Source organism: Chenopodium album, chromosome 23 (genome assembly GCF_948465745.1).
Source record: "Chenopodium album chromosome 23, dcCheAlbu1.1, whole genome shotgun sequence".
Lineage (NCBI taxonomy): Eukaryota > Viridiplantae > Streptophyta > Magnoliopsida > Caryophyllales > Amaranthaceae > Chenopodium > Chenopodium album.
This window is the reverse complement of record NC_137856.1, coordinates 39,059,690-39,072,705: the sequence shown is the minus strand read 5'-3', so window position 1 is coordinate 39,072,705 and position 13,016 is coordinate 39,059,690. Positions and strand designations below refer to the sequence as shown.

The following is a 13,016-nucleotide window of genomic DNA, read 5'->3' as shown; positions in this document are numbered from 1 at the left end:
CTTGTCTTAATTTACTTGTGTTATTTTCATTTGTATTACGAGTACGAATTATAATTAAGGGGCGAGTAAAATAGGTCGGAATGTAATGAAGTATTTTCATTGGCCAAGCAAGGACTTTGGGTTATTGGTAAGCGAGGAGAGAGAAAGAGGGGACGTCTGAGCTGTTGAGCACACACACATACAAAAGTCTTGAGTTTGACTGAAGCTGACAAACAGGTTTTTTATTTTTCTTTTTTATTTTTATAATTTAATTTAGTAATTAAATATTTATGAAAATGACTGGAGAGAGAAAGAGGATCAATGTGGTGGGGAATCGTAAATTCAGGAACATATATTCGTACAGAGTTGATAAATTTAATAAATTGGTCAATAAAATATTGTACCTTATGTTTGAGTTTTAATTAGATTTAGTCATCCTCGGACATTTATTACAGCTTGGTTGCTTTCCTTTTTGAGTGCTTTCTTTGTTCCAACCTTCCAAATCACAATTGTTTTTCAAGATCAATGTTTCTTCATCAGTTCATCCTAGATTCCTACTCACTTGTTAGACATTGCGAGGTGAGTTGAAGCGAGAGGTAAGGGTCTGTTCTCTTACGTTGAAATTTAGTTCACTTCCATTCAGTTGAGTTGAGTTCAGTTCAGTTCAGTCCAGCTCAATTCAGTTCAGTTCAGTTCAGCTCCTAATTTCCTTCTCTTATAAGATATTCATTTCAGTTCAGTTCAATTCAGCTGAGTTCAGTCAATGAGAACAGACCCTAAATCATGCTTCTTTCGATTCTTTTAGCATTACACTTTAACCGCCACAAAACTTTACTTAATCTAATTGTGTTTGAGATATGTTCTCGATGATATATTTTTAAGTACTTAAACTACATATCCCATTGTTTTTTTATTAATACAATATTCGGGATTGACCAAAACGTTTTGTTTTCAAAGTAAGATACTAAACTATATTCAGTATATAACTGTTATGCCTCCTCATATGAGAGTAGGTGTTTATATAACAATCGATCATAGAAGTCAACCGAAGAGTTATAACACAATATAGCATGTAGTATTATGAATAACAACCACAATTTGTTGAGATTTTGGAAGTAATAAATTGGTACGAAGTTAGAAGAACCCACCAATTACTAGGTATACCATCCTTAGTTGCACTATTTTTTGCCACTAGTGTATATATTTGAGTCTTATTGTCATTTAATCTTTTTTATAACTAAATTATTAATACTCGAATAAGTCAATTTTAGATCAATTTTAAAATGGTTTATACAATGTCAAATAATGTTCGAATTCGGGTCTAACAACCAAGCTCTAAGATTTCCCTAGTACCATTGTTCAGTGTGGAATAATAATGTGATATGGAGAAGTTGGAAAGTGTTCAATGGAGAAGTTGGGTGTAAGAACTAAGATAAAACCTTTGTCAAACATACAACTACCTAAGTAATGGCTTGACTTTAAGGAGATTTCAATGCAATCTACCTCACACAATTACTGTGAGCTTGTGATAAATTTGGCGCATTTTTTGACCTTGTAATGTCATACTCTTGTCAAAAAATTTGACTCTTAATTATGCCATTATTATTAGCATAGGGTCAAACAATTAAGGGATGCAAAAAGTAAGCAAAATTAGAATCTCAATCTAACAATTGGAACAAACGATACATTCACTCCATCCTATCGCATGACAACTGCTAATTTTATTTTGTATATATAATATGTTGAATTTCAGAATTTAAAAGAGTATTTTTGAGTTGTAATGCTACCTTGGTGCCTAATTAATAAGCCTTAGCTAATCTTATACTCCACTTAGAGTTAAGATTAATTTTTGGCCATTCCATCAAACTAATTCAAATATAAAATGGGTTTGATAAATACAACCTAACAACTAATTATAATTAATTAACATATTTAACTAATAGATCGATTACGCGTACATGGTACATCATTGTTATTATTGCTTTATTGATAATTAGTGAATTTTCTTATACCATCTTATAGTTATTAGTTACTCCGTAGCTCCTAAAACTACATGATTGCATATAAGAAGTACATCGTTTATACATAAAAAGACTACGAACACTTTTTTCACATTAGAAAAACTAAAGAAGTGGTCAATTAAACAACACCAAAACAGCACAAAGAGTAAATAAATATAAGATACATTAAAAATGTATCATCAAAAACAACAAAATACCATATACACATCTTTAAGTTAGTTCATGCTATAATTCACTTTCCCATTACTCAAAGCAAGAGCAAATTAAACAATTTTTGCTTGTCTTCAAAAATTCTCTAAATACCCTAACTTTCCGGATAAATTGATACACAATTACACACCAATTATAATCGGTTGATTAAAATTTTATTTTGAAGAAGGCTAGGTAAATTGAACCTTGATCTAAGTTATTATTTAAAAATTAAACATTTGATTAGGAAGTTTTGTCTTTTAGAGCTGTTAAACTACCTAACTTTTGGAAAAATAATTGAGTTTCAAACTGTTTTATTTTATGTCGTTTATTCCAAGACCCATTGTTGTCTAAATTTGAACATATTTTAACCAAACAATTGCTAAATTTAAGCAATTTAGCTCAATCATTCACACTATTTTTATAGTATTTTTTTCTTGAATGTTTTGGGGAACCTCTATTTAAATTTAAATTTTGAAAATCTGATAAGATCTTAAACCGTAGTATATTGGTCTTGAATAGTATCTTGTTTGGCGTTTTTGTTAAAACTTTATACAAGTAGGTAGTTTTGTATTTGTATATTTGTTTTCGGATGTATACTACTCGTACCACTTTGTACAAGATTACAAGGTTAGTAGGTAAGCTGTAAGCATTCTATTCAAGTGTAGTTTTCAAAAATTTTAAAACTCATCGACACTTTAAATGACTTTGAATTTAAGATACGAAATATCTGTTTATCTTATTCTCACTAATAATTTCATAGTAAGTTTTTTAGTTTCGAGAGTGTTTCTTTAAATACGTCAAATCATTAAAACTAATAAAAAAATAAGGGCAACACATTTTCAATTCACTATTAAAATAAGTTCAGATAAATTTAGTTTAAAAAAAATCAAATGAGAGTAAGGTAAGTTAGAGAAAACCATAACTCTATTACTTTCTCTTCACTTGAACTTAATTATTTGATTAGACTTGATTATTCGTGATTTTTGTGTTAAATGTACACTTGAGTGGATCTAATCATTTTTTATTCGATTATTCCTAGTTAACCAAGAAATTTAAATTTATAACAAGATGAACAGAATACATCCTATAAGTAGACAATTGAAAATACCACGGAGTACGTAATATTTATACGTAGAGAAAGCAACCCTAATTGAGGTTAACAAGCAAGGACAGCAGCACATGTTGAATAGTGGGCCTTGAGACTGGGCCTTATAAGAAACAAACCAAAGTTGAGAGTATACATATTTTTAAGAATTACTGGACTAGTTTTGGACTTTAGGTGATGATCACATGTTAGTGTTGATTCAGTAGGGAGTTACCATGAGTACAAGACTACAAGTGAAAATTGGATGCAATCCTGTAAATGTGACAATTTGTGAACAATTTGCCTTAATAACAATCAAGACTACAAGTGAGAACATCATAGGTGTGGCCCTGTCACGTTTAATTTAATTTTTGTAGTTTCTTTTGTTTGGGCTTGGCCCTACTTTGCACAAAAAAAAAAAAAAAAAAAAAAAAAAATAATAATAATAATAATTGATGTAAAAGTTAATTAGTGCACTTACTAATAGTCTACAACTCCATTGCTTTATTTACCAAAACTTTAGAAAATTCTACACCAAATCCCATAATATGGGAAAGTACAAGCATTATAATATCCACATAAATGAGATTGATAACACAACAATAATACCTACAAAACTACATTGTTATTTTGCTCATTCTAAAATTGCAAGAGAACTACAGTATATTATCATTACATTTAGTATTATCATATTACTTCAAGAAAATCTATTCCTTAAAATTTATTTATTCCAGAATTTGAAGGTGTACAAACCCTGATCATTTACCAAATGCCTGGCCTTCCACCAAAAATATAATTTGTGTGACTAATTTCATTAACAAGCCTTCTTTAAAATGTAGTGCTTTCATTCAAATCCAAGATTGAATATGTTGGTAATTGCATTTGAATGAATTCACACCACTTATGTGAGCAAATATATCTGAAGAGTCTACCACTTCATCTTCTTCTTTCACCATCACCTGTAATTTTACTTCACACATTAGCCGAGATTCACAACATACTTGTATGAGTTGTATCGTTCCAATTTTATCAGATGTCTCCGTAGAGACGAGATTCACAACATACCTAATTAATCGAGATAATTCATACAAAGTACTAATTTCACCCAAACTAAGAATTACGAAATAATAATATAACTTATTTAGTTATTTCTTTATACACCACACAGGATTCGACCAGAATATAACCCGACCCAACAACATTGTTAGACATATGACTCGAACTGAATTGACCTGATCCGAACATTTCAAAGTAGAGAACTTACATCATCATAATCATCATCTTCATTGTTGTTGATATGCCTATTATTTTCTCCAAAATCATCATTCTTTGCAAACCTACCTCTGACTCGAGGCCGGCTATCCGCCAATGTCTTGCGGCAAGCATACTGTAACAAATTTCACATGTTCATAATCTTTTTCTAAGGAGGAAATCTGCTGAGTAATAAAACAATAAAATGAACCTTGATTTTCTTGCTGAAATTCCTTTCATTTCTTTTCTTCATGTATCTATGAATCTTTTCTTTCCTCTGTTCAACAGAAAGTTTGCCAACTTTGTAGGTTGATTCTTCCAAATTTCCTATTTCTGTTGTCATTGGAGCTGAACTTGTTGCTGCACTTCCCAATTGCGAGTTTTCGTTGCTAAATGCCTACAATAAAACAGTCCAAAATCCAAGAAAACATGTTAATTAACCCTTTTTTTTGTCGATTCTAATGACCACATAAGCCGTGTAATTCTTGGTTCATGTAGCCGACCCCATCTTTTCAGAGTTAAGGCTTTCATTTTAAGTTTTATTTTATTATTAATTTATTTATAGTCTAATGTAAAAAAAATAAATAAATAAATAAAAGTACCTGCATATCCCCTGAATTATAACGAGGCAATTGATCAGGGCAGAAAATTCCACTATTATCTGCTTGAAAATCCAGTTCTTTGGGTTGTAAATCGGACGTCATTAACAAGCTTCCGGCGAAAATACCGGAATTATCAGCGCCTAATCCAGGATTTAGACTACCATGCAGGAAAGAGGTCATTGAAGGATCAAGAAAAGAGGTAGTAGTAGCACCTGCTGATGGGTTTAGCCTTAGGAAAGGTGGGATTGATGATAGGCAATCATCCTCGAAAACCGGGCCTAAAGGCGGTGGGACCACCGCCATGAGGGGGAGTGCTATAGGGTCAATTGTGTTAGGGTATTGGTTAAGGCTATTGCTTATTGCAACATCATTTAAGGATAGATGATGGTATTGGTCTTGTTGGGTGTTGTTGGTTGGGTTGAGGTTGTATGTAGGGGTTGTGGAGAAGGGTGGGGAGGGGGAGAAATCGATTGAGGCCGATATGTCATTGTCGATCTCTACTTGGGGGTCGAAGATTATAGAGAGGCCGCTACTGTGGTGGTTGTTGTGGCGGTCTTGCACTAAGGTAGTGGCGGTTGTGGTGGTGCTGCCGGAGGTACTAGCGTTGGTAGCATTTTGATCATTTTGTAAGCTATGTATGTCTAAGTTTTCGGTGCTAAACTTGTTCTTGCTATCTTCATCAACTATAGCGCTCGCATAGGAAGAGTTTTGGTCCTCATAACAATAACAATTAGGACTAGAAGTGACCTCAGAGTTTTGTAAGGTATTAGTGAATAGGTCGGTGTCACAAAAATCGAAGATTTGAGCGCTGATGTTGGGGATCGAAATATCATCCTACATCCAATTAAAAAAGAACTGGTGTTAATAGGTGTAAACAAAAAGCTTCTAACACGTTATAAAACTTTAAATCACCTTCCGGTCTTTTGAGTTTCTCATGTTGAATGCTATTTTAGTTTGCGATTGAAGCTTCACCAACGACCTAAATATAGAGCTAGCCTCTCAATGCCGTTCATGCAATATATATAACACTAAAAGGCAAACCTAGGTTTTATGTTCTAAAAACATGTCAAGTAGAGTTACTAATAGGCATAACATGTAGTGTTTTTATATCCCTAAATTGCAATGATAAGCAACATCTCTGTCAATTGCTATACCATTCCACATAGTTGATGTGTGAACTCACCCAAACAAAGAAGGAAGATTTAATTTCCCTTCTAATAATGAGCAAAAATAGAAAGTTAAGCCCATCAAAATGATCTATTTATGGGTATTAAAAGCAACTAGCCTACTTATTCACTCTATCTTATGTTCCATGCAATGTGGCAAGCAAGAGAACTTGATACTTACCAAGATAAGATTAAGAAGCACAATAGTACTACCATTTTTACAAGAAAAAGAAATTTCAAGGAATATTGGAATTCTTGGAATTTGGTTTAGATGTAACCATATAAGAAAATGACTAGACTTGGGTGTGAAAATGGAATTAAAATGGCACTTAGAAAGTCTATTTTATGCCAAAAATAATAAACTTTTGTGATTTATTTTGTTCATTTATATCAATTAGGAACATCCAAGTGAGCTACACAAACTAAAATAATGATCCCATAACAATCTATTGCAAAGTGAATATATGACTACTAATGGAATCGATACGTTCAAATTGCTCTTACTTATAGAAATAATTTGTTTTTATGTATGCTATGATTTTATATATCATGCTTTTTATTACGACTAATAGGTTTCGAACACGCAACCACCACCTATTACATTCCACATTCATGCAAGATGTACATCTAATACATCCTCTTTAAAAAATTCACTAGATTAAAGTATTTTATCACCTATAAAATGCATTTATACTAAAAAATATATATATTTTTTGACGGGATACTAAAAATAATTTTCATAAATACATAGTTTTCAAGATAAATTAACTCTTAATCCATACCTTCAAGAAGAACAATGATCAAGCATTTGTTAAAAGCAACAGAAAAAATTCAAATGCATTGTCATTTTTCATGCAACACAAAAATAAATTTTAAAAAAAAATTAAAATATAGGTAAATAAATATTTAAAAAATTGTTAATTAGAAGAATTACAATTAAGGGGCCAGAAATGTGATCATCTGTTGGTCGTGATGAAGGAAGAGGAGGAGAAGAAGAAGAATAAGGTGGTGGTGGAGGAGGAGGCGGGTCGATGACATCTTGCAAAGACATGATCAACAACAATCTCTCTTGGTATCGAAAAATCGATCATTTCTTCTCGAGTGAGAAAAGTGAACTAGGGCACATTTGGTTAAATATGTTCTAGTAAAAAAGTTTCACTATGTTATATGTGTATGTAAAGAAGGTGAAGAGTGAAATAGAGAAAAACACAAAGCTTCATTAGAGAGAAAAAGAAGAGAGAAAAAAGAAGTAATAAGAACCATAGAGGATTGAAGGGGAAGAAGAAGGCAAATATAGATATTTGGTTGGAATTAGGCATGTCCGTACGTGAGCCGTCACCTCCTAAGAACATGCTGGAGAAAATCCTACAATTTAGCTCAACCTTAAATTCTTATCTTATAAAATGTTATATTTATGTAATTTAATTAATTTTAGGGGGAAAAAGGGGAAATGTTTAACTAACAATCACTTTAATTAACGTTTTGATGACATGGTAATTAGTATTTGGTGGGAAGTTTTCTTAAATATAGGATGGATTCTGTTAGAGTTGTTTAATTTTGACGTTCTTTTGGTTGAAATTCAAAGGTCTTTCACCTCTTTTTACTCTCGTGGATATTACTTTGACTACTTTTAAGTAATATAATATCCATTCTCTACATTTTTTTTTGGGTGCAAATATCCGTTCACTATAAAATGGCATAATGCTACATGTTGAGCCTATCAAGAACCAAGTTTCAAATATTGTAAATATATAATATATAGTCAGAACCAATCTTGGCCTCTTGGGTTAAAGTTCAATGAAGTTTAAGTTCAATCCGAACCAAGTTTAGAACATCAAGCTATTGGGTTTTCAAATTAAGTTGAGATCCAAATCAACTAAAAAACTATTAGTAAGACAGGGTAATAATCATTATTGTATCGTCATCAAGTAGCGATGTAAATACATCAATCAATATTAATCGATCATCAAAATGTCCAATTTAGTATCTAGTCTTTTTAAAAAAAATTTAAAAAAAAAAAAATTATTGAACCTTATTGTTTTGACATAAGCCAAAATAAGTATGTAAGACCAACAAATTAACATGATCTTCTATATTCATATAATCATATATACTCGTATTTCACTTTAGTCTTGATAATGCAAGCACTGATGTCATAATCATTTAAAGCGTATCTTTGTATTTTTACAAGTTGCAACCCTAGATATGCTCCTACACTACCCTAATAAGCCTAAAATTATAGACCAATTAGAATTCAAAAGATGAACATGGGAACGAAAAGCGTTAAGCTTAAAGGTAATTTTTACAAGTCCAGGTAGCATATATACCAAGTATATATCACCGAATTGGATCACTTGCTAATTCACTTTAATTTGAAAAGCTTCAGCTGCCCTTTCACAGAATCCATGGTCAAGTTTATTTTCTCTAGCTCCCGTAGATGATAAAAATAGACACTGTACGTGGCAAGTTTGTATTGAACATTAGAATTATTTTCCTTTATACACATAGCTAGTATTATAGATACACCCGACATATCCAGTTGAGATTAGAAAGACCGATCCTATTAAACCGAGACCTTTCACAAGTAAACTAATCTAGTTAATTACGTTGGTTAATTACACGTACTTGTGTATGTATATATAGCAATATAATATAGCATAATAGCACTCGTTGTATAATAAATTAATTAAACATGTTGGGATAGACGATCGATAAGACCTTAGGTACGTATCTATGATTAAAGGTTCTAAAGATCGGAATTAATACCAGTCAACTCTCAATCAAAAGGATTTTGCATGTTAATGGGAGACGTAATCTAGCTTAAAGTCACTTTTCTTTTGACAGTTGATAGTTTGATACTAATAGGCGTAATAGCTTCCTCAAAGTATATATCTTTAAAGCTTTCTATGTACTATATTTGAAGCTAATTGGATAACGAAAAGTCCTTTTCAAACTAAATTTTTAAGTGGCATTATTTTGTAGATAATTTGTGCACATCTTCCTACTGGAAAATGCTGCCCAATACTAATAATACTACTACGTAGTATTTTTATGCAATTTATTAACATTTTCATTTTGTTTTAATAGAAGCGAATAAAATAATCTTACTAAATCAATACATGTACAACTTCAGTGTCAATCCAATTCAATTTATAGGTTTGAATCGATCAAAAGTGTGAGGGAAGAGTAAGAGAATTTCTACCGTAGCTTAAAGAGTCTCTAGTAGAAATTGAACCCATGACTTTTAAATCATAAGGTCAAACTTGCTCTTATTACTAAGGTTATTTTCATTTTAATTGATGATCTGATGTGAATTTTTTCTAATCTGATAAAATCTAATCTGATTTTTAAATTTGACCCAACTTTGACTTTTATTTTTACCAAATTTTGACTTTATTTACACTAATTTGCAGATAAAAAAATCATCAAATGAAATGTCGTGAGATTTGTACGTATTAATATTTGTATTTTCATACATGAAGTTTTCACAATTTTTCTAATTACGAAATTAGAGATGTTTAACGACAGATAAATGTAAATAAAAATCATGAGATCTAAATTAATTTGAATAAAAAAAAAAAAATCTAATTTTATATGATGTCGTCTGATCAGATCATTTTTAAAGTAAGCAAATATCATATAAATAAGTTGAAATGAATCTAATCTAAGACAAGTTTTGCATGGTGATAGAGACACTAATCTAGAATAGCAATAACTTTTTTCGTAAAACATTCCAATACATCTAGACTCCATATAAGTGATTATTGTTTCTAGGAAGGAAGGAAGGAATAATACCACATTAGTCATTTCTTTGATGTTAGATTGACAATGCCAAAGTAGCTTATGATGATAAGTGAGACTTGACAAAATCAAGAGCATATTATATTAGATGATCATATTTGTTCACAACCTTAAATCCATAATTATAGTGCGTTACATGGTGTGACAACTCTCTAACGAACGGGATACGTATATTTGCCTAGAATCGAAGGGATCAAAAATTAAGAACACACATCGATCAATTCATCTACGAGCGAGCCGTCTTGTGACACTACCGAATTGTCTATGCAGGCCGCAGGGCTTCTAAGTGAAGATTCAATGTAAGTGATCGATTTACTTTGCAACTCGATTTCAAATCATGTCGATCATGATGCCAAAGATTTGCTTATAAACGTCAAATTGATCTTATACAGAATATATGTCAACATGTACAGTTGATGTACCAATTAAGCTTACGAGTTATGGATCATCCTCAAGTATCGACACACACATGTACACATACAATATATAGTTCACTAATAATGTGTTACCTACGTGCTACATTTACGGCAATGATTATTTCATCCAGTCAAATTACGATACAATAGGAGAAGAAATTAAAACTTCCTAGTGCTCCAGCATCCGTGGATGATGTTTATACAAAATTAAATGTAACGCAACTTTATTGAATTGAAAGCGAAATAACGAAAAACACTTTCCATCTTATGATAAAAATCATGCATGCTATGATATGTTTCTGTCTACAAATATAAGTACATTAAAGCTTTATTTTTTTTTGAAGGGCATTAAAGCTTTATTTAAGGAATCATTAGAGAAAAAATAAAAATAATAATAATAACATGATCTTGCTTAGGCTAGGACGAATCATATCTTCAAACTTCCTTCAATGCAAAAGGCATATTGGTCTTCTCTAACGTGTCGACAATTTGTGGATAGAGAGCACAAATTTGCATGTTGCTGTGATTCTTTCTTTTGTATCTTGTTCTGATGAAGATACTTGTTAGATGTTTAGCTGACAAATTAGCCACTTAATTAGCTAGGATTAGAGCCTAGGATGGGAGTAATTAATTTATCTCGTTTTTCTCCTCAAATATTATAAACGTTCTTTTGTACGGAAAGTCTTAACTGAAATTTGGATCATAACTTAATATACTTGTATGATAACTAGTTGTTGGCACGGGCGATGCCACATATATATTATTATTACATATCTACATGTATAACAATAGTATTGCATAAAACTCATCATAACTCTAGTTCTATTGATTTAGTATGTGTCATTTTTTTTCTTTGCAATTAAAGACACATATATAGTGTGGCTTACAGGCTTAGTTCAATGGTTACCTTTATATATACAAGTCGCGAGGTTGTCACATACCTCATAGGAACATGTAGCACTTGAAACAAAATGTATATTCATTTTAACATGCGTGGTGCGTTGGTGCTAAAATAGGCCGGTATAGCAATGGCAAGATAGATTGCACTAACATTATCGCAATAAACTATCGTATGTCGCCTTCTAATCAATACTAATTTGCATTGTTGATTCACCTTAGTCAAAAGCCAAAACCTACTAATAACTAACCAACTTTTGTTGGTTCTCTTCCTTTGCATCAACTATCTTTCAAAGAAAATTCTGAAGATATTTCATGCACCAATAATGATCAAGAATCTTTATGATAATAACTTGATAAGAAATATTATCTAAGGTTGCCGCAAATGCTTACTAACCAGATACTCGTACGTACATCATGTGCGCTTGTATGTCAACTTGGTGCTAGCTTAGCTTAATCCTCTAAGCCTACACTTACGTTTGCCTAATCGCGTGCTTAACATTAAATCAAACTTTGTTCTACATGCTACACAATTTAATTTTTCCCTGTTTAATTAAGGTTAATTTTAATTATATTAACAAAATCCTAGGAAACAAATGACACTTTTTCTTGGAGAATAATTTACAAGATCTCCTTGTTTGCTATGTTACATGATCATATGGGATTGTTCAGTGACTCTTCCCTAGCAAGATGAAATAGTTTACGAATACTGCGCCTTTATGCTTTGATGTGCCATTTTTGAGCTTGCATTGGTGCACTCGTAATCTAGGTCGATATATGGCTAGCTTTGTCCAAACATAAAATTTGCTCCACTAGCACATATTGCGTCCTTGATTGATGTATTTTGCTAACAAGAATTAGTACTCAATCGGATCGATCGATCCTTTTTGCTGTAAGTTAGTACTATCCGACACGGATATTGTGTTATGATAAACGACTACATGCCCTTTGGAGATGAGAAAAGAGTACATTACTCCTAAAAGATCAAGATGTTATTGTGAAAGATCGAGTCCCTAAACGACATATGTTGTATAACACGTAAACTATACATAATGAAATTAAGTAAGATAGATAATTAATTATTCTACCATCTTGCATCAAAACTATACACACAAATATCTGTGCCTGAATCAAATCAATTTGAGTTGTTATACATTTAGACTACAATATAGAAGGGAAATCTTCAATCTTAGCTTGCATGTATTCTTGACTAGTATTGAAGATTTGAGAGTTCCGTCAAAATTAAGTGTAGACAACAAGAATCAGTACTATTTCTAAGGATATGGTATTTGCCCTTCCAATGAATTACTTTGTATATCAAGGCTTATAGGCCAAAAAAAGGAGGCAATGGGTTCAAGACTTCAAGGGCTCAAGGCTAGCCAGTTTCTTTGTTGCGGTCTACTCTGTATATAAGGCTTAATGGTTAACATGTTAGGTAATTCACCGTACCATTCACCAATTTGTTAGTTTTTTTTTTTAATTTTTTTTTTTTTTTTGTCCCCCCTCACTAACTCTTATCAGTTTTTACTTCAAGCTAGTCAATTTACTACATGTTGATTAATTACCGTATAGTGTTTAAAGTTTGTCTTTTGTTGAATTAAATCTTT

The 13,016-nt window shown here is 31.7% G+C and overlaps 1 protein-coding gene across 1 annotated transcript; it reads right to left on the bottom strand.

The window, feature by feature from the left end:
• Nucleotides 1-4,124: 4,124 nt before the first annotated feature.
• On the bottom strand, nt 4,125-7,346 carry LOC145607607 (uncharacterized). The gene is made up of 5 exons (XM_081663205.1): nt 7,230-7,346; nt 5,130-5,963; nt 4,739-4,924; nt 4,541-4,663; nt 4,125-4,235 (listed from the first exon to the last, which is right to left on the bottom strand). Exons 1-5 carry the CDS (start codon nt 7,344-7,346, stop codon nt 4,125-4,127), a joined length of 1,371 nt encoding a protein of 456 aa, XP_081519331.1.
• Between the last annotated feature and the right edge of the window lie 5,670 nt (nt 7,347-13,016).